At 41.2% G+C, this 22,957-nt stretch overlaps 1 protein-coding gene across 5 annotated transcripts in view; it reads left to right on the top strand.

The window, feature by feature from the left end:
* ptprc (protein tyrosine phosphatase receptor type C) overlaps positions 1–19,973 on the top strand; it is a 144,569-nt gene extending 124,596 nt beyond the window's left edge. For 4 of the 5 annotated variants that reach the window (XM_048601882.1, XM_048601884.1, XM_048601883.1 and 1 more), the window contains 9 exons: positions 606–741; positions 3,260–3,409; positions 4,428–4,518; positions 4,616–4,752; positions 8,944–9,075; positions 10,298–10,417; positions 13,471–13,637; positions 16,263–16,398; positions 17,711–19,899. In XM_048601882.1, coding sequence (XP_048457839.1) covers positions 606–741; positions 3,260–3,409; positions 4,428–4,518; positions 4,616–4,752; positions 8,944–9,075; positions 10,298–10,417; positions 13,471–13,637; positions 16,263–16,398; positions 17,711–17,986 — 1,345 coding nt within the window. In that variant the 3' untranslated portion in view covers positions 17,987–19,899. Of the gene's footprint in view, positions 1–605; positions 742–3,259; positions 3,410–4,427; positions 4,519–4,615; positions 4,753–8,943; positions 9,076–10,297; positions 10,418–13,470; positions 13,638–16,262; positions 16,399–17,710 lie in introns of all 5 variants that reach the window. The other variant, XM_048601881.1, reaches the window with a different exon arrangement.
* The last annotated feature ends 2,984 nt before the right edge of the window (positions 19,974–22,957 follow it).

The following is a 22,957-nucleotide window of genomic DNA, read 5'->3' on the forward strand; positions in this document are numbered from 1 at the left end:
TTTCCAACAATCCTCCATGTGGTGAGCTGCTGCCTAGGGGTGATTCAGTGGGCACAGCTCGGTGACATTACCAAAATGATTCCTGCCATCACCAGCCAATATCCTCTTAAAGCATCGTCTTTGTATTTAATGGTATGGACAATGATCTTTCATATCCCATTATTTCTTTAAGCTCCTGACTGCTTGCTATGAAAAGTAAATAAAATAAGTCCCATATAAAAATAAATATATCTGATCAGGTCATCTTTAACAGGACGTAAATTGTATAAATCTGACACTTGATGCGTGCTGAGTTTTGTTGAAATTGCCCAGGAGTTGGGCAATGCTAATGCAGGATTTGGTAATCTTAGGAAACACTCGATTGATATTTTTCTTGAACCCCTGCTTAAATTGTGTGGAATGTAGACCCATTATTTTAGGAGAGAAGCAAAATACTGCAGATGCTGGAAGTTCTGAAGTAAGAGCAGAAAATGCTCTGAGTATTAAGAAGCTCAGGGGGCTATCTGTGAAGAAAAAGAAATGAATATGTTTTTTGCTATTATTCAATTTCTTTAGAAATAGTTCTTCATTCTGTATGGTAACCTGATTGCTGTACTATTTCACAGTGCTGGGGTGGGTCGCACAGGTAGCTACATTGGAATTGATGCCATGATGCAAGGCCTGGAGACTGAAGGGCGAGTGGATATCTATGGTTACATTGTTCAACTTCGTCGACAACGCTGCCTTATGGTGCAGGTTGAGGTAGGCTTACTTTTCAAACAAGACCCTTCCTGGTACACAAGTCAACTCAGCTTCCAGTGACTTCACTGGTCACTGACACTGATATGTCATTGCCCAAACGTGGAGGAGGGAGAAAGGAAAGGTGGGGGTGAATTATTATAATCAAACTTCGATCCTGTCCTTCCCAAAGGCCTGCTCATGTAGGCTTCCAGCAGCGGTCACACAAAGCAAGTGGAATTGGAAACATTCTGTGAGACACAGTAGCTCCTGCCCAATCACTGTCAGAGGCCACAAACATCATTAAGAAGCTGATCTAAGTGTTATGAGGTGCCACATTAATTGGTGAGTTATTGGCATTAATAGTGATTGTAGACTCCTGATTGGTTGGTCAGAGGAATCTGATAGGTAGCAACGTGCTTCAAGGAAATGTCCACCTATAATCCTGACAATAAACTTCCATACATAGATACACACAAATTAGGAGCAGGGGAAAGCCACATGGCTTCTCGAGCCTACTCTGCCACTCATAAGATCATGGCTGATCTGATTACTCCACATTCATGCCCAATCCTGATAATTTTTCACTCCCTTGCTTATCAAGAAACTATTTAATTCTGCCTTAGTAATATTCAAAGCTTCTGCTTGCATTGCCTTTTGGAGAAAGGTGTTCCAAAGACTTGCAAAACAATTCGGGGCCCTCTGTGAGAAAATATTTCATCTTATTTCAGTGTTAAATGGGAGATCCATTATTTAGGAACAGTGACGCTAAGCACTAGTTTCTTCCACAAGAAGAAACATACATTCCACATGAGACTTGCCAGGGCCCCTAAGGATCCTCTATGTTTCTATCACTTTGGTTCCTACTGTTACATATCCCAGCAGAGACACTGTTCCCCCCTTTCCTTATGAGACAACCTGCTCATTCCTGGTATTAATCTGGTAAAGCTTCTTTAAATTTCTTGCAATATATCTAAATCCTTCCTTAAATAAGCAAACCAGCACAGTTCACAGTACTGCAGATGTGGTTTCACAAATACCCTGTCTAACTGAAGCTAGTCTCCATACTTTTGTATTCAATTATCCTTGCAAAAGAAACATTTCCTAACTCCTTGCTGTGTCAGCACACTAAAGCTTTGTGAGTCATACACCAGAATACTCCGAATTCTCTGCATCTCTAAACTCCACAATCTCACCACATATATAATGTGCTTATTCTTTTATTCTTGCAGTCAAAATGGGTACCTTTACATTTTTGCACATTATTCTCCAAATTGCCATATATTTGTCCATTCACTTAACCCCTCATTATCGCTTTGTAGACTCCTTCCATCCATTTCACAACTTTCTATCTGTCTTTGTGTCATCATCAAAATTAATGACAATATATTCGGTCCCCTCATACAAGTCGTTTACTTGAATTGTAAAATTTGAGGCCCCAGCACGTCTCTGTGGCTCACTACACCCTGCCAACAAGAGAATGACAGGTTTATGCCTATTTTTGCTCTCCTGTTAGCTGGCCAATCTTCTCTCCATGCCAGTATGTTAAACCTGACACCGTGAACTTTTATTTTCCACAAGAACCTTTTTCATGGCACCATATCAGATGGAGACTTAAGTACATGCATCAATTCCCCTTAATTCACGGCACAAGTTACTTCCTCAAAGACCTCCAGTTAATTGGTTAAATGTGATTTCCCTTTTGCCAAACCATGTTAACTCCACCTTGAACTTTTCTAAGTACCCTACTATAACTTCTTTTATAGCAGTTTCTAACATTTTATTAATGTCTGAACTTGTGTTGAAACCAATGACTTTTTTGCACTACCCTAGGCATACTTAGGATCTGTGTTGCCACTGATTTGTGTACAATCAGTGGTGTTAACTGAAACGCCACCCACTGTGTACTGGCCCAGCACATTTATTTAGAGGCATTATAGGTTATAGAGAGAACTTCTAACCCTCTCTGTTTACAATGGAAATAAACTCAGGTCCAAGATCAATTCACTGTATCTTCCTTATCTCACTGACAGGTTTGGTTATTGGTTTGATTTCATGAATGTGTCTTTTCTTTCCATGTTTTTCCCTTTATCTTAATGCATATCTGTGAGAGTGAGAGATCAACCAGCAATGTCTGTTTCCACTATCACTGTTCAAATGACCCTTCTGTGTTTAGCTGGAATGACTGCTAAAATGAAAGTTAAACTAGAATACCTGGTAATTTCCTTTTCATGCGCTCAATCATTGCTCAACCAGCTTGCACCACATCCTCTGCATGATGACACACCAGTTTCTCACCGATCCAGGAGATGAAGGTTAGAATCTATCAGCAGTAGATGGAGCTCGGCTTTTGAATTTCTGAGTCTGCAAGATTGCTCATAAATTAGTCGAAGAACCCTGTTATCTGAAATGACCTAAACCTTAATAAGCCGATATTAAAAATGTTAATTTTGATTACGTTGACAAACTTAATTGCATCGTTCAACTTTGGTGAGCTTCCCTGATGTATTAGTGACTTAACAAATATATTTGTTTTTTGTAGGCACAGTACATTCTGATCCACCAAGCTTTGCTGGAGTACTACCTCTACGGTGAAACTGAGATCAGCCTGCCCGAACTACCCAAGCACCTCAATAACTTTAAAAAGCATGACCCACCAACTGACCCATCCCTATTGGAAACTGAATTCCAGGTCAGTTGATTTATCCAGAGAAATTAATTATGAGAGTTCGTATAAATGACACGAGTCAGATGGTAGTAAAGGTAGTGCAAAAAGTCACTGATGTATTGTTTATTTCACTTACCTTCAGGCCAACACTTTATCAAAGATTAGAAGACAAAAAGACATGGCCATTAATACCAAATGTACTTCTGACTGCAAAATAACTTCTAGAAAAGCAGAGTACTGCAGTTGCAGCAATTCTGAAACAAACTGGAAAACTCTGGAAGTACTTAGGACTATTAGAAATAACAATACAGATTTATCAAAGATCGTAAAACAAAATAGTAAAATACTCTACCGGCACATCATTAAACAAATGAAGGCTGTGCTGGGAAAAGAAACAATAAGAGATATATAAAACGACAAGGAATGACAGAGTAAAAACTGAAAGAACCACGGATGCTGTAAATCAGGAATAAAAACAGAACTTGCTGGAAAAGCTCAGCAGGTCTGGCAGCATCTGTAAAGGAAAAAACAGAGTTAGCGTTTCGGGTTCGCTGACCTTTGGTTCTGAGGAAGGGTCGCCAGACCTGAAACGTTAACTCTGATTTTCTTTTCACAGATACTGCCAGACCTGCTGAGCTTTTCCAGCAACTCTGTTTTTGTTGTTGAGGAATGACAGAGTATGTTCAAGACAGAGAGATAGAAAAGGTAGACATAATAATGGATAATAAGCAAGGAAATAAAATGCATTTAAAGTGAAAAAGGATGACATGTTGAACAGACCAAACAAACTCAAAGAAGGTAAAGCTGCCAAACCTGGATACATGGTATCTCTGCATTGTAGAAGATACATGCATAAATTTGAGAAGAAATAAGAGAGAAATCCTAACTACAATGAGTAAATAATTTATTTCCAAGCAATGACTTGCAGTATCCCAAATGTTTCAGAAGAGTACAAATATTAACTTTTTAACTACATCAATATTCTTCAATAACCTGTAAATATTGTGTTTTTTAAAAAAAATTCTGTGTCTGAATCTTGCAGAGGATCCCACCTTATACAGATTGGAGACCACAGAGCACTGGAAGACGGGCAGAAAATCAAAGTAAAAATAGATCTCCTTCAGTGATCCCATGTAAGTCTTATGTTTACTCTGTAGAATTGATTGCTCGCATAAGATACCAATCCTGAAATGGTATTTATATGTAATTTATAAATTTGTTATTTTACAGATGACTACAACAGAGTAACTATCAGACTAGAAGAAGAGACAAGCAGAGATGAAGACAATCACAGTGACTCAGATGTTTCCTCTGATGAGAGTGAAGATGAAGAATCCACCAAGTATATCAATGCTTCATTCATTGATGTATGTATCTGTACAAAGTGTTAATGCTTCTCTGAATTGACATCATCTAAGGACTTTCTAACTGAGACAAGTGAATGCTCAAGAGGGGTAAAAGAATCAGGTTGAAGAGCAGGAAAGTTCAATGCAGGAATTGACTATTTGCATGAAGAGAGCATGGAGTTAAGGTTAAAGCCAGAGTTAGCAAGGCTAAGTAATTTGAAGACAATCTTGGAGCATTGTTATTTCCAGTTGTTCCAAAGACAGGTGGGATAAATGGGTTAACAATAGTCCAGAGGCAGATCATTGGAAGAGATGTCCAAAGCTGGTTCCTCAAATAGGGAAGGTGAAAACAATGAGGAGATCTAAAAATGCCTTTGACCGAGAGACAAACCTCAGATGTAATAATAGATTTCAGAAGAAACTTGGGTAGACATTTGATGTGAAACATTGTCACAGCTCTGGGGAAAGACTAAAAGATTGGGAGTAATTGGATAGCTGTTTCAAAGAGCAAATGCAAGCACAATAGGTTGAATAGCCTCTTTCTGTGCTTTATTAATCTATGACTATTATTAATATTACCATAAATGCTCACATTTCTACCTCATTATATTGCTCGGTATAATCATGATTCATTTTACACTCTGTTTACAGAGATATGCTTCTAGAGATATTGTCAGTCTTTGACTCAATGTTTCATAAAGAAAATCACGTGCTGAATTTTAGCCATTACTTCCTTCACACTGATGAACAAAAATCAAAATTGCTCCCAGCTACTCCTTACTGTTCCATGCCCCAGGGCATTGATTGTCCTTCACTTTGCAGGTCAAGAATGATGTATCCCTCCGTCAGCATGCTTGAATGAGAAGTTAGCACTGTTGACATCAGCTGTGTGTACTCGCATCATACTGGAACAGGAAGTAGTACACCCTTTGGTGCTGCTTCTCCCTCGGCCCTTCGTCCTCCGATCCCCTCGCTGTCTGCTCACCATCCTCCTCAACCCCCCATCCATTACCCCATTTCAACAATGGTAGAGAATCCATGCATGTTGATTGGTTTGTCAGTAATTTAACAGTTTTATATTTGTCAGTGTTGATCCAATCAAAATTGAATCACAAAGCACAGTTTTTCTTTGGTTCAAAAAGGCACAGCATGTATGTGCGGTCAGTGCACCCCCTTGGGCAGCAAATGCAACCAGGCAATATTTCTTGCAATAGCTTTGCAAAATCAGAAATGACCAATCACAACAGCATTCAATTCCTATGTACACCATAGGAGCTGACGTGGCACAGGCTGAGGAAGGTTATGGGAAGGAAATGTTTGAATGTGAATGAAGATGTGAATTTTGACCTTAGCATGCCAATGTTTAGGATCAGGAATCAGGATCAGCACAAACATGGTCGGAGAGTGGAAAAGATAGCTAGGTTAAACCAAAGGAAGGATAGGATGCCAGTGCCCCCTTGGTGAGGAGATGGAGTGGGGGTAAGAGTGCCAGCTTGAAATGAGGGAGGAGGGTGAGTAAACCTGGGAAAGGAAAGAGCAGCAGAGGCAAATTGAGAATTAAGAAATTAAGAAATTTGTGGCACGATGAGGAAGTGTCAGTTTTAGAGGTTAGGAAAGATATGAAAAAAGCCAACATGACCTATTGGAAAATAGTACCACTGCTAATTGGAGGAAGGAAGAGACAAGATCACTTGTTCTATGAATGAAGGGAATGGTCACAGCCAGAGGAGAGAATCCTCCATTTTCTTTTAATTCATTCATGGGATGTGGGTGTTATTGGCTGGACCAGCATTTATTGCCTTTGAGGTGATGATGAGCTACCTTGTTAACAACTGTAGTCTATTTGGTGTAGGTAGACCTTCAGGGAGGAGTTGTAAGTTTTTGACCCTGTGACACTATATGTGGCTTTCTGGGGAGCTTGCAGGTGGTGGTGTTCCCATCTGTCAGCTGTTCTTGCCCTTTGAAATGGAAGCTTCGGTGAATTTCTACAGTGCATCTTGTAGGTGGTACACACTGCTGCTAATGAGCATCAGTGGTGGAGGCAGTGAATATAGTGCCACATGTCCTGGTGTTGAATGACTTGAGTGTTGTGGACGCATCCAGGCAAATGGGGAGTAATCCATGAAACTCCTGGCTTGTGCCATGTAGCTGGTGGATAAGCTCTGGGGAGTCGGGAGATGCAGTATACCAAACTTCTGACCTGCTGCAGTAACCACAGCCCTTATGTGACGAGCCCAATTCAATTTCTAGTCAATGGAAACCCCGAGGATATTGATAGTGGGCGATTCAGTAATGGTACTGCCATTGAATACCAAAGGGTAATGGTTAGATTCTCTCATGTTAGAGCTGATCAGAACCTGGCACTTGTGTGGTATGAATGTTACTTGCCACTTGTCAGCCCAATCCTGGATTATGTCCAGACCCCGCAGGTCTAATGTTTCCATGCCAGTCACATAGAAAATTTATCCCTCGCCGAATAACAATTTTTGCTGTCACCTCCCATCGTACATTTTGAACTTTTGGTTTACATAATGACAAATCCATGCCCTCAGCCTAATTCTACACTGTTAACCTGTATTTGGATATTGTTAACCTATATTTGGATATGTTTTTGAGATGTCAGCTTTTTAAACATGCATTTGCTCTTCTAAAGCTGTCAGTAAACTATTGCCCGCTCAGAGATAGCAAGAACTGCAGATGCTGAAGTCAGAGACAACACAGTATGGAGCTGGAGTGTGTTGTTAGTAAACTATTGCCTGTTTGTTTTGTTCTCCTGGTGTGTGTATGTGAATACTTAAACTCCTGTTTTTTTTCTGTGATGAACAATTCAAGTAGAACTGAAGTCTAGTCTGTGAGAACTCCATTCATTCAGAAACTAATCCATTTGAATAGTCCAAGAAACAATGTTGACAACTTTGGTTATAGGACAGTAGAAGGAATTCAAATACATCTAAACACAAAAAAGGGCAGATTATCTGTGGAGAGAAAGCAGAGTTAACCTTTTGGGTCCATTGACCCTTCTTCAGAACTGATTGCCACTACCAAAAGGCTGGTATATATGTAAACATAGGGGGGAAAGAGCCCAGAGAGAGAGAACAACAGTTCGGCAGACAATGGATTGGTTAAAGGTGAGCCTGGGAAAATCACTAGCTGCTAATGGGAACCATTAGTGGCTGACAATGGGTTGGTTGTGGTGGCAGCCTGTGGTGACGACTATTGAACTCTATATTGAGTCCTGAAGGCTGCAGCGTTCCAAAGCGGAAAATGAGCTGCTGTTCTTCCAGCTTGGTGGAGCGCTGCAGCAAGCCTGAGACAAAGATATTGGCCAGGAAGTGGCTGTAGGGGTGTTGGGAGATGTTCAGAGTAGAGGAGGAGTGGACCAGGATGTCCCAGAGGGAACAGTTCCTGTGAAAAGCTGGCAAGGGAGGGGAGGGGAATATATATCCAGTGGTGGTATTCTGATGGAGGTTGCAGAAATGGTAGCTGATGATCCTATGGACATGGATGCTGGTGGGATGGTAGGTGAGGACAGGGCAGACTGTATCACTGTTTTGGGAGGGATGAGTGAGAGTGAAGGCTGAAGTGTGGAAGATGGGTCAGACCTGTCTGAAGGCCCTGTCAACTGGTGGTGGGGAGTCCTCGGTTGATGAAGATGGGTATTTTGAAGGCCCCTTTGTGGAAGTTGGTATCATCAGAACAGATACGACAGAGATGGAAGAACTGAGAGAATGGAATAGAGTCTTGATAGGAAGCAGGGTGTGAGGATGGATAATCAAGGTAACTGTGGGAGTTGGTGGGAGTTGGTGGGATTGTAGTGGATATTGGTGGCCAGCCTATCCGTAGAAATGGAAGCAGAGATGTAGAGGAAGGGAGGAGTCAAAGATGAGCCAAGTGAAGGTGAGAATGGGATGGAAATGGAAGCAAAACCGATTAATTTTTCCAATTCTGGTTAAGAGGGAAGCAGCACCAATGATGTCATTGATATACCAGAGAAACCCTGCAAAGAAACAGTCATAACTGGGGCCCATGCAGATACCCATGGCCACATCTTTGAGCTGAAGAAAGTGAGATTAATCTAATTAATATGAATTTGCAGTAAACCAAAACAGAAGTTTGAAAATCTAGAAGGTTGTGAAAAGCTGTCTTAGAGTTTTGATGTGCTCTGCCGATTATTATTCAAATGTCATCTGCTTTCTCCATCCTGCCTATCAGGGATATTGGCATTCTGAAACATTAATTGCCACTCAGTCTCCACTACCTGAAACCATTGGTGACTTTTGGTTGATGGTGTATCAAAGAAAGGCGAAGATCATCGCAATGCTGGGCAAAATAAAAGATGACAAGGTAGGAGCCTGTGCGTTTTCATGACGTTTTAAAATCCTAGCAGCATAAACCTGCAAATGTGCTTCATCAGTATCATCCTACACTCCAGATGATGCATTCTATTGATAAATATTACTGATCAAAATGAGTGATAATAAGAATATAACTGATTGGTCAGGATGCAAGTTCTTAAAGCCAAAATTTGTCTAGAAATTTTGTATGAATGAACACACCATTCAGTAAAAGACAATACAAATTCTAAAATATTCCAGGAATGAGCAAAATCTATGACAGGAAAAATTGGTTATTCTAACGTTCCTCGGCATACTGTCGTGCATGGCAGGTCTAGCTTTTGTTTTTGCATAAATCAGAGAAATGAATCTTCCTGAACCCAATTAGACTGCTGTCTGCAAATTAAGTGTTAAAGTTTCTAACTTCCTGCCAACAATGAGGGAACGGGGAGTGGGATTTTCTGACCCTGTGCCTGTAATAATCTGAGGTGTGCTGAGTTTAGAGGAGGTTCCTCAATGCCCAGCACTATTCAGAGCTCACACTGCTGCATGTTCTACGCACGCTCCAAGAGCACTAATGGACTACTACTGCCTGGTGCATCAATGGAACCCACAGGAATGCTTGATATTGGTGCATTGGCCCCTTTAAAACAAGTGGTCATTTCAAAGAATCTTCAGATGTTTGGTCCACATTCTCAGTCTAGACTCACTTGAAAGTAGTTCCAACAACAGAATGACTGGTTTATCTGAACCCACCACACATACCTAGGTCCAAAATATACAGAATCCCCAAGAAGGCAAAGATGGACATCTTCCTTATGTCAGTGGTTTTGCAAAGATCCATTGCAGCAACAGCCACCTGGGAATTTCAATACCAGGCTGGAAGTCAATGTAACCTGTACTACGTCTAGTTTCCTACTCGCGGATTTGTTTAGCGATTTCCAGAAAGGTCATGAATATTATGGGAAGCATTTCATGTAATATTTTCACTAGGCATGGCAGAATTGTGTCTTTTTGTTAAATATAAGCTTGAATTTCCTGCAGAAACTATAAATTGAACTCCCAGAAATAATCATACTATATTGCAATGATGAAGATATTCAATGCAACAGGCTGTGTGTAAAGTCACTGCTGAGAACTATACCATCCACACTGGTATTAGTATAATTTTCTTTCATTGCTCTTAAGGATGTCAGTGTTTTAATAATTTCAAACTTAACTTTTTTTTTTAGGATTGTTCACAATATTGGGAAGATGGGACAAAAACCTATGATGACGTTGAAGTGAAGTTAAGTGAAAGTACTAAGGAATCAGCATATACAATGCACGTCTTTGAGATAAGACATACAAAGGTAAGATTTTGCAATAATATTCTAAGGTACAAGAGGCTAATTTGTCTGTACATATGCAGAACTTTCCTGTGCTCTAAATTGGACAAGCAATAAGTTTAATTGTGTTGGAATGTTGCAAACTGCTTGCACAGATCTCCTTGTAGTCCAACATGCAGTCATTTAGTTACAGTCTTTAATGCAACATTTTAAAAATCTGCTCATGGGATGTGGGCATTGTAGGCTAGGCCAATGTTTGTTGCCCATCCCTAAATGCCCAGAGGACAGCTAATGCTGCAGGTCTTGAGTCACATGTCATTGAGACTTGTTACAGACAGCAGATTTCCTTCCCTGAACCAGGAGGTTTTTGTTTCAATGACAATTAGTAGTGGTTACATGGTCACTGTTAGGTGAACGTTTCAAACAGATGTACAAATGTAACATGCTGGTCTGATCTATCTCACCCGTTTTGAAATGAATTCAAGAATTAAGTAGCATCTAGAGAGAGGGTAGTTTACCATCTCTTATCAAAAAGTGCTGTATCATCATAAGGATAGATTGTTACTGTTAAAAACATCAACTTTAAGTGGTCTTTTGAAACAAAAGCAAAAATGGGTCTTGCAAATTGCTACATTCCACATGTATGGAGAAAAGGTGTGAAAGCAAATAAGTGTTTGTCAGGGGATAATGAGGTACATATATCAATTTGATAAACAGATCAGGAAATTAACATCTATCTACCTCTCCATGACTCAGAGCGTCCAATTAGTATCACAACAGATTGCTCTCATGGTAATCATACTGAAAAATGTCCACTTACTTTTCTGTGTTTGTTGAGGCCAGAATTCAACTCTGGCCCCAAAGGCAAGCCCCCTTGTTGCCAGAGAACCTTAAAGTGTTCCTTAAGGTTAGCAGCAGATATCCTAGAAATTAACACAGAAAGGTAAGTTTGGCAAGTGGATCAAGTGGCAGGGTGGACAGAATGTAGGATGGTAAGGTGGTGGAGTGTGTAGGGTGGCAGTTAAGTGGATGAGGACTTAGAGTAGGTTGGGGGAGTTGGTTCAGGCGGTTGTTGGGGGCTACTGGGACAGGTCAAGGTTGGCTTGTGGAGACAGGTTGTCTTGGGTCAGAGGTATGGAGGTAGTTGAGGAGTTGGGTCCTAGGTTGTCTGAGGTGAGTCAGGGGTTGGGTTGGCTGACTTTGGAGTGGGGGATGGTTTTGGAGTGGGATGCTGACTCATGGACAGGAGAGTGTGAATGTCAGGATCAGAGGAGGGGGGCTAAGTCAGGTCAGGGGCAGGAGCATGTGTCATGTTTCGGAAAGTGATTGGTGTTGGGAGGTAGTTGGGGGTCAGTGATGAGTCATGGGAGCAGCGGGTGTAAGTTTACTAATTAATTGTTGGTAGGAGTTTTTACTCCTTTAACATTTCCTGGCTAATTATTAAGCTATGTACAGCAGAGCCCTCCAAAATCTTCAACCATGATTCAGAGTTGGTGACTTTGTTACAGGGTTCCAGATAGTAGGTAATTGACCACGGGAAGGTTGGATTTTCAGGGAGTCAGCTGCATTGAGTCATGCGCATGGTCCCGATGCACAGCTCCTGTCACAGAAGATGACCCTTTGTATCTTTGTGGTTATCTCTCTCTTATTCACTATCTAATAAAGCAGTGTGCATTGTGATTCTTTCCTGCTGTGATATTTCTCAATGTTCTTGTTCCCCCTTGGTTATGTTTCTGTGTTCCCCTTTCTAAGATTCACCAAAAAATGTGTAAAAGCAAGTCTTGTTTCCATCCGGAATTATCTGTCAATTACGACTCACTAGAAACACACTACAAAATGCATTGCGGCAATAGAAATTGCTGCATTATATAGTTGCTACTACAGTTCCAAAATCTTTGAAAGCACCACTGATTTAACCAAAATCTTCCACGTCCTAGTTTTCAATTGATGCAATGTCCATCCTGCAAAGTCTGTGACCTTGACACCTGCCATGTGGCAAACCAGGGTCCAATATGTAAGCATACAGAATGAGGCTTGGCTGGGAGCCCAGGCACCCAGTACATTCTTCCAACACCTGAGACTCTGCCTGATTGGCAACTCTGGCTCTCTGATCTGTCATCAATTTCACATTGCGCACTTAGACAAGATTAGGGGGTTTCAAGTGCTTTACAGTTTTAGCTACAGAAAGTTTCAAAGGTGGGCATAGTTGGCCTGTAGTCATCAGAATGGGATTTTTTTTAAACATATAGGAAAATATCAATAAATTAATTTTATAAACATTTTCATACATCCTTCAGTTGCTAGACAATCTAATGTTTTCTTTCAGCGTATCATGGGTGAACAGGCATGAAATGCCATATCTAGGAATGGGAGGCATGAGAGGAACATGGTGGACTGGGGGAGGGGAATGCTAGTGTCGAGGAGCATAACTGGCATGGGTGACATGAGAGGCCATGAAACATTGTTTGTGAGGTATTTAACCAAGGCATGAGAGGATCTTTCGAAATTATGTACAATACCTCTGAAAGGCCATGAACCATGAACCCAAATATAGAAGACTAGTGGATGTCTGTGTCCCCTATGGAGCTGGCCAGGTCAAGAGGTGCAGGGTGTTCGCATGTACCCGAAGCTAACCCATGCACTTAATTGGTGTTCCTGAAAATTAGAAACCTCGTGAATGGGGTTGGGAATCCTGGAATCAGGACTTGCCTGCCATTTTTAAAGTGCTTTGGGGATCATCAAAACTTAACAAAAATCCAGGCCCATGACTTACTCCTCATAAACGTTGGGCCTAGAACCCTTCACTTTCTCATTTGAAGCTTCTCCAGTATATCACTGACTTTCTGAAGGCAGGTTTTCTAAAATTAAGCACATACTAGATCTGATGGCATCAGCAACCAACACAGGTTTAAGACTTCAATCTCCAATACCTGTGAGATCTACCGTAGCATTTGATTTGCTTTGCAGTGACTAAAAACATTCCTCGAATGTCATTGGTTTACTGTCGACTTAACAAATGGAAAATGTTCATAAATTTTGTTAAACATTCACAATTTACATATCTGCTGCATTTTCAGAGAAAAGAGACCCGGACAGTGTACCAGTATCAATTTCACAGTTGGGCTGAATCTGAGCTTCCTGAAGATCCCAATAATTTAGTCATCATGATCAAGAGCATCAAAGAGAAACTGTCAACATTCAAAGAAGCTGACCATCCAGACCCACCTCTGATTGTGCACTGCAGGTAATGTCTAGTAACACTTGATGTTCCTTCACAATAATTGTTTGTTCATAACACTTTTAAAGTTATACCACATTTCTAGAGAAGAAAGGTGAATTAGATAGCTCTTTTGGTTTGAGTTTCTATGGGGCTGCTGTTGCCTTTATTATACATGATGAAGGTTTTGCTAAAGGGGTATGATATTCTGCTGGGCATTCATCCATTCCAAGTACTTAGCATCAGCCTCAAAACTGCCAGATCTATTGTTGCAACATCAGATATAGGGTTACAATCACCCTGTTTTGTCCTATGATCCACTTAATCACAACGTCAGTAAAAGTATCTCCTACAGATAGACCAGAGACCTACTTTGCCCCACCTGTAGTAAAAATCACAATATATCAACCATGGTTCTGCAAGTAATCAGCAAGGACCTGCCCCCAAACAGAGACCTCATGATGATAAAATGATGGGTGAAATTTCCTGAATGAAGTGGGTAATGATGAGTAAATTAGGAGAATATGGCGAGAATGAAAAACGAAGATTGTTGTTCTCAGAATAATAATTCTGATTTTCCCCTTAAAGTTTCGAGGGCTAAGTGAGGTGGCTGAGAGCCATTGACTGAAGGTGTTTCAGGCTGCAGTGAGAGTGGTAGACCCTGAGCTGTGGTGGGAATTGAGTACAGTAGCAGAGTTGAAGTGAATGTAACATAGCAGCGAGGAGATGGTGGTACTGACGTTTATGGAACGCAGAGGTCAGTAATTTCTTGAGGTACTGCTGCGTTTTCCTCCAGACCCTTGTCACCACACTGACCCAGGTGGCTCCTTCAAACTGGGCTGTCAGAGCCTGGTGCTGTGGTGTCCCCTGGCAGCCTTGGGGAAAGAGGAGCCTCTCCTTTTGCACCAGACAGTCCACCCAGGACCTCCTGCTAACAAAGCAGAATGCCAATTTGCTTCTCTCAATTTCACAGCAACACATTGCAGGCAGTTCCTAGTTTACAATATTTGAAATGATGCACAGCCCAGGTTTAAATATGATAACCATAGTGTGAACACCGTCAGATCCCAGCATCAGTGAGCTCTTCCACTGCCACTGAGCACAAGATTGTTCAAGAGTGTCACCTTGAAGGTGAGATGCATACTCAGTGAGGTGAGCAGCAGAGAATTAACGAGAAAGATCGCCAGAGCTCACAGCGAGAAACCCTCCATGATAGTCTCTGAAATTGATACTTAGTTATAACGTGGGAAAATACAGGCTGATGCAAATCACAGTAGCTTTGTTTTGCAGTAAAAGTAATGGTAAAGCTATCAGCTCTCACTGATATCAAGAGGTAAATTATGTAACAACTTCTAGTTTCTATTCATATTTTGTTAAATGTCGAAATCGGGAAGTTGTGATTAGAGATGCACTTTTTCTCCGGAAGCTCAGGTCATATGGTATCTTGCTGAGAGATTCAGCATTAAAACACACAAAGGACACAAGTTACATTGTTCAGCCAGCAGATAGCCTTTCCATTCAAGTGTAAGTGAAATTTTAATGCTGAAATACGTCTTTATTAATGCCAACCACTCTAGCACTGAAAATTTACATCTATAAGTGTGAGGAAACATCATTTCCAATTTTAATTATTACTGAAAATTTTAAGAAATAAAATGGCAAAATAATTATTCTTTTACCTTTATTTTCCTTTTATTTCTCTCTCATTTCCATTTTCTTGACCTGCCATGTTTTCACTTCCAGTTCATGATTTGTCATTGAATTAACAATCCTAATTTCCTGGTTTAGACTCTGCAAGTCTGAGAATGATTCTTAAGTCTGTTTGATTGAAGAGACCTGACCTTGCTCACCCTGTTAACACAGGTCTAATGTATTGAGTGCTGCCCTGTGTTAGTTACTGAATACTGCAATATAAAAGTCCAGAACATTCTGAATTCAGTATAAGTTTAATGAATGACTTGTCAATTATTCAACACTACAGTAAATTCAAGTACTTAGTAAATACTCTCCTAACAAAAATATTTTCCCCAGAAATACTATAGCAGAGTTACAAACTGTTCTTAGGTTGATGCTGTGTAATTGATTGACAGCTTCCTCCCACTTTGGTTAGTAACTCTGTTGCTAGTGTTAGGGATTATTAACTAATTTCACAACAGTTCAAATCCATAGATTGGTGGGAGTAACCTTTGCTCTTGCGACAAAGCATATCCATGTTCTGTATTGCTCAGTCAATAAAATTGTTTCATGCGTATAAAGAATGTTATTCAACAGTACCACACAGGAGTAAATGTCCACACACATAATGAATGGGTTTCCAGCAAACATATGAGGAGAATGTGAAGCCGTTCTGAGAAAGCTCCCAGCTGATAATCCGTCATGGTGCCTGCAAAAATTTCCTTCCTTAGACGACAATAATTGAATGTAGAAAGTTTTGTACAATGCTGAACACCATAAGCAAGGTGCAGTGGATGGTAGCGCATTGGCTGCCCGCTATCACACTGTCAATGGGTAGAAAAATCAGAATGCAGCCAATTCGCCACAACCCAATATGTGCCATAATCCCAGCCAAAGTTGACTTTCACTCCCAAAAATGTTATTATGTATTCTGCACCATTTAAGTTTCTTACGTTCTAAAATCTCTTTTTCTTTCAGTGACGGAGCCAAGCAAACAGGTGTATTCTATGCTCTGTGGAACCTCCTTGACAGTGCAGATACTGAAAATTTAATAGATGTTCTCCAAACAGTCAAAGCATTGCGCAAGCAACGGCCAGGAATACTTTTAAGCTTTGTAAGTAATGGTCAATCTATCAACCCACACTTGCCCCATATCATCCCACTTGGACATCCTTTGATCCATTACCCGCTTTTCTCCTTTGCATCAGTAAAGCCTTCATATTGACCAATGTACCATGTGTATATTAACATGATGAATGAATTTCAAGATGTTAGAAGTACCAGATGTTCTAGAAAAGATGGCTGTGTCTCACAAGATTAGTTGTTCATTGCAGTAGAGTCTTGGCATGGACATTGTGGGTCCAGGATAGCAGACCACATAATATTGCCCAACAATATTACGGACTACAAACATGAAGAAAATATATGGCCTCCCAAAATTATTGGTGAAAAACAAATAGTACAGGTGGCCTGGCTCGCTGTCACATTGGGTTCAACTTCGCTTCTGAAAGCTGACTTTTTCCGGGCTCGGGGGCTGGTTAAGTAACTATCCTAGCACTCTGGGTCTTCAGAGAGCTGTACCATCTGCTGCTAGGCCCTCAGAATAGCCAGTGACATTGCTGGTTGCTTGCAATCTCAAACCTGCCTCACTCGAGTTTCAGCAGAAGGGTGTCAAAGAGGTACACTTCTTATCTAGCAGCACCTCCACTTCAGCAGTCACCCAGACAAGGAGTCCAAAGCTCAGGTTCTCCTCTGCATATGGCTTGATGCCTGCAGCTTGAGTTTCCTTCTACTCCACATCTTCCTTGCTTCAGTCTTGGTGAAAGTTTCAAATTGTTTGAAATATTTTCTGACCAGTTGCTGATGGCACAGTGATTTTCGCCTCCTGATTCTAAGTTTTCTCTTTTTCCTAATCAATTTTATGATGATACTTGTAGTCAGCTACACCAAGCACTACAGCATTGATGTAACTCTTTTTCTTACAATTTTACTTAAGTTTAAAGCAAGTTTTACAATTTAATTTGAGACTGGTGAGTTTGTAAACTGTTCCTTTGGTCCGGTGAGACTAAGCAAATCTAACTCTCACCCTGCCACTGAACAACTGAGACTCGGTGTGTATTCCACTTCAGTGTTCCCCTTATCGTGAGTCACTAATGATAGATGCACAGTAAAAAAAAATGTTTATAGGTGGATATGAGCCACGTCACAAGGGCTCACAAAGTACCAGAGAGGACAAAATTGAACAGGCATTCCAATGCCGCAACAGTGAAATGAGGCTGAGAAAGGTTAATGGCCTGATGGCCAAAAACGGTGCTGGGGGGTGCAGAACAGACATCAAAGAAATTATATTGTGCTGTATGACTGTGAGTGTGACCCTATGACTATGAGAAATATAATTGTATATTTGTTTTATTGTCGTTTTGTAGAAGCAGTACCAGTTTCTCTATGACATTATTGCCAGCACTTACCCAGTGCAGAATGGGACATTAATACCTGACAATGGTCCAGCACAGACAACTGTGGAGGTGATCTCTGAAACCATTCCAGAAAATGGATCCCAACAAAGTACAGCTTCTGACTCTACTAAGAATAAAGAAGAGACGTCTGCAGGAGACGATGAAGCAAAGTCTGGCAGTAGCAATGACAAACAACTAGTGGAAATCCCTATTAATGGACCTGTAACAAGTGGCGAAATTGAGTGAAGAGAAGTTGCTATGCATGGTGCATAGGTACTAACCAATCACTATTTGTGTTTGAGAGGGAAAATCAGAAATGTCACAATTAGTTTTATTTTTATATGTACAAAGCTTGGTTTATCACTGGATGCTTTCCAAAAAGGTTCGCCTGTATACAGACCTGTTCAAGAATGACAATCTACTTGAACATAAGTATGAATGTATCTCAATAAAAGGAATCGTTTCCTCATGTAAACTTCAACTAAAATGTTTCTGATCCTTTGTAATTCCAAATGAAGGCACAGAAACCTTTTTTTTAAAAAGAAAAAAACCCAGAACTTTTTATATAAATGTATTTTATCAGGTGTGTGGAAAAGCTAAATGCCAAATCTGCTTCAGTATGTTTTATTTCAATAGTGTTCATTTTAAAATGTAAAAAAAAATGCTCTAACGTGAATATGAAGGAATTTGGCAGGTTTACGTGTTGCAATTTCTGGCATTTATAATGCAGCAATTTTTCACTGGTTTTTGCAAATTATTTTTATAGTTGTTTTTCAAAGTTAAAGCTGTGCAGTTGATCTGCTTAAGATATCAAGGTATATTTAACTATTTGAACTTAAATTTACAATGGAATGAAATATTATTAAGGTGGACCAAATTGATTTCTGTTGTACCAAGGTCAGAAAATACAGTGGAAAGTCAGAAGATAAAGTTTGCTATTTTCTTTTGTGTGACCAAGTGACAGAAGTGTTCTGTTATGTAAGACAGAGCATGACTTCATAAACGTAGTCAGTATTAGAAAAGGAATGACTTCAGACAAGGGAGCACCACTGTGGGTTTGCTGGAGAATAATCAAGCCTCACTTCAGTAGAACGGGACCCCATAAAAAGGATCAGTGATGATGTTGTGAGAAGGCTTCATGGCATTTTCATCATACTAATTTGCTGCAATTTGGCCCAAGGTGCTAAAGATCTCTGAATCCACTTACAATCAGCATTTCCAACAAATGAAGGCTGCAAGATCATAGAATTCCTACAGTGTGGTAGCAGGCCATTTGGCCCATCGAGTCCACACTGACCCTCCTAAAAGCATCCCATCCAGATCCACCCCGCAACCTGTAACCCTGCATTTCCATGGCTAATCCACCTAGCTTGGGTAATTTAGCATGGGCACTCCAACTAATCCACGCATCTTTGAACTGTGGGAGGAAACCAGAGCGCCTGGAGGTAGAACGTGCAAATTCCACACAGACGGCTGCACAAGGCTGAAATGAAAGCCGGGGGCCTGGCACTGTGAGCCACTGTGCCGCCCTCACATGATCACAATATGATGTTCAATTTTATGCTTAAAGCTGATTCTAAGATTGGATAGAAACAGCTTGTAGCCAAGAATCAGTTAATTTGTTGTTGCAAATGGAAAATCTGGAATGAGCAGCCAACAGATTTCTTTGTCACTTGTCGGCTGGGTAGTATTTTCCAGCTTTTTGTCATGAGTATAAGAACATGTGAATACCCTACTTTCTTGGTCTTTGGTCCGTGGATGTTGATCAAGCTGCTTTCTATACTCCTTTTTAAAAATAAGTTTTCTGGAATTGTGCTGTGCATAAAGTATTGCTAAATGAAGAAGATATTTCAATTCTCAATGGGGCTGTGAGGAGTTAGCGCCATGACTCATTTCAATCTGCTTCAAGTAAAACCAGCAACTGCAGGATGTACAGTATTTTTTTTTTCCTAAGTTGTGACAAGGTTATTGTGTCAATAGTTGAAAAAATATGTTGCTTGAAACTGTAGAATATTGCCAGGAATTTGTTTGGTCTGACAGGTTCAAATTGGATATAGTATGTTTTACACAAGCGCTTGCTATTTTCAGTATCTTTTTTAAAAGAACAGCTTAAAATGTTTCTAATATGTTCAAAAATACAACTTGTAAAGGTAATAAAATTAAACGTTTTGTACTAATAGTGTTTTTGAATAAACAAAAAGAAAGTAATTAATAAAGCATGAATTTATTAATATACACTTCTCAGTGCAGTGCAAGTCAACACCCACAGGAATCCAGCAGAACCCAGGCACTGGCTAGAATCATACATCCTCTAAATGTCCCAAGTGATAACATAGTTTTGTGCTATGCATTGTGATCCATTTTGCAACAGAGAAAACAAAAATGCAACACCAATCATGGTACGGTCTTTTTTGAAAAATGTAAATTGAACAGAATCATTTATATCAATTGCGGGGACGAAGAGACGGGGTGAGCGTGGGTGGGGTGGGGGGGGTGCATGTTGGTTGCAAATGGTGGGGAGTGAGCAAAATCTGAGTCACTCTGACCACAAAACCCCAAATTTCTTTGGAGAATATAAATTGGCTAAGGACTTTGCTCCTGATCACAATTTCATGGTCGAAAGATCTGTCAACCCTCAGTCATGTGTTCTCTAACACCCCAAAAAAGTGCCTTTCATAGAATCCCCACAGGATTTGTGAGGCACTTTCAGACCATGAGCTGTTGTGAAGCAGTGGCTTTGCTATTTACCTTTACTTATTGTCCCCATGTGGATGAGATGAGCTCAACTTCATAAGGATTTGAATTAAATTAGAAAAATAAAATCGCCACAGGAATCAGTTATAATCACAAGGAGAGAATTCGAATCATTTACAATTATATCATTACATACTTTTAAAGTTGATCATGTATGGAAATAGATGGGAGCAAACTACTGCACATGCTGGAATCTGTGTGGTAAGCAACAAGCGCAGGAGATTGCAGCAGGTCAGACAGTATCCAAAGACAGAGAGCAAGCTAACGTTTTGAGACGACAAGGACTGCAGATGCTGGAAGCCAGAGTCCATAGGTGTAAGGCTGGAAAAGCACAGCAGGTCAGACAGCGTTCAAGGAGTAGGTAAGTCAACGTTTCAGGCCGAAACCCTTTTTCAGGGTAACATTTTGAGTCTAAATGACTCTCCATCAGAGCTGAAGTGAAGTGTGGAGGGGACAGCATTTATGCTACAGTTGGGGATGGGTGTGGGGATAGCGGGTGTAGAGTGCTGATGGAGAAAGGATGTTGATAGCACAGATTAAGTGATTGGAATGCGAGAATGGCCGAACAATGGTGTGTCTAACTGCCAGACTGGAAAGAACAGACAGTCCCATTCCTGTGGGATGAATAGAGAGAGGGTGATAGAGAATGTAATAAGTAAAGCTAAAAGAAAGGGAAGGAATGTGAATGGGTTCATAATCTGAAGGTGTTGAATTCAATATTAAATCCAGAAGGTTGTAAAATGCCTAATCTGAAGATGAGACGTTGTTCCTCCAGTTTGCACAGTGATTCGCTGGAATATTGCAGCATGCTGAGGACAGACAAGTGGGCAGGTGAGCAGGATACTGTGTTAAAATGACTGGCAACGGGAAGGTCGGGGTCATGCTTGCACACGGACTGGAGGTGTTCTGCAAAGTGGTCACCCAGTCTGCATTTGGTTTTTCCAGTGTAGAGTAGGCCACATTGGGTGCAGCAAATGCAGTACACCTGATTGGAGGAGGTGAAATGCTGCTTCACTTGGAAAGACTGTTTAGGCCTTGGATAGTGAGCAGGGAGGAGGTGAAGGGGCAGGTGTTGCACCTTCTGCAGTTAGATAGGAAGGTGCTGTGGTGGGGAAGGGCGTTTGCAGCGGGGGAGGTGGAGGAATGTTCCCTGCGAAGTGCAGATAAGGCTTGTGAGGGGAAAATTGTTTGGTGGTGGCGTTCTGGTGGAGTTGCTGAAGGAGCGGAGAATGATCCTTTGAATGCAGAGTCTGCTGGGATGAAAAGTGAGGACAAGGGGAACCCAATCATGTTGCTGTGAGTGATGGAAAGAGGCAAGGGCAGTAGCACAGGTCAGATGCAGTTGAGGGCCCTGTCAACCACTGTAGGTGGGAAACCATGGTCATTGAAGAAGCAAACCATGTCAGCAGCGCTGTTTTGGCATCATCCAGACAGATGTGACGTAGGTGAAGGAACTGGGAGAATGGGATAGAGTCCTAGTAGGACATGGAGTGTGATGAGCTGTAGTGAAGGTAGCCGTGGGGGTCAGTGGCTTTGTAGTGCATGACAGTTTATTGCCTGAAATGGAGACAGAGAGCTCATGGAAAGGATGATGATAAAGTTACAGAGGGGTGGAAATTGGAGGCAAAATGAATGAAGTTTTCAAGGTCCAGGTGGGAGCATGAAGTAGCTTCGATGCAGTTGCCGATGTACCGAGAAAATAGTTGTGGGAGGGGGCCAGTGTAGGACTGGAGCAAAGATCATTCTGCATTACCCATAAAGAGGCAGGCATAACTGGGACATATGCGGGTGCCTATTGCCACTCCTTTGACTTGGCAGAAGTGAGATGAATTAAAGGAGAAATTGTTCAGTGAGAGAACAAGTTCAGCCAAGTGGAGGAGAGTAGTGGTGGATGGGGATTGTTCAGGCCTCTGGTCGAGGAAGAAACTGAAAGCTCACAGAACTTGCTGGTGGGGAATGGAGGTGCAGAGGGATTGGACATCCATGGTGAACAGAAGGCAGTTAGGGTCAGGGAACTGGAAATTGTCAATATGGTGGAGGCCGTGAGAGGAATAACAGACGTAAGTGGGCACGGTCTGGACAAGGGGAGAGAGGGTGGAGTCAAAGTAGGAGGAAATGAGCTCGGTGGAACAGGAACAGGCTGATAGGATGGGCCTACCAGGGCAGACTGGGAAGGAGGTAGAAGCGGGCTGTCCGGCACTGGGGGACTACTAGTTTGGAAGCAATAGGGGAAGATCTCTGGATGTAATGAGGTCGGTGACAGTCCTGGCAACAATGGCTTGATATTCAGATGTGGGTCATGGTCCACAGGGCAGTAGGAAGAAGTGTTCAAGGTGAGCATTGAGCCTCCGCAAGGTAAACATCAGAGCACCAGACTACAACAGCGCCACCTTTGTCGGCCGGTTTGATAACAAAGTTGGGGTTGGACCTAAGAGAGCGAAGTGTGGCAATTCCATAAGGCGA

The sequence above is a fragment of the Rhincodon typus genome, chromosome 10, assembly GCF_021869965.1.
Source record: "Rhincodon typus isolate 14 chromosome 10, sRhiTyp1.1, whole genome shotgun sequence".
In the NCBI taxonomy this organism is placed as follows: Eukaryota; Metazoa; Chordata; class Chondrichthyes; order Orectolobiformes; family Rhincodontidae; genus Rhincodon; species Rhincodon typus.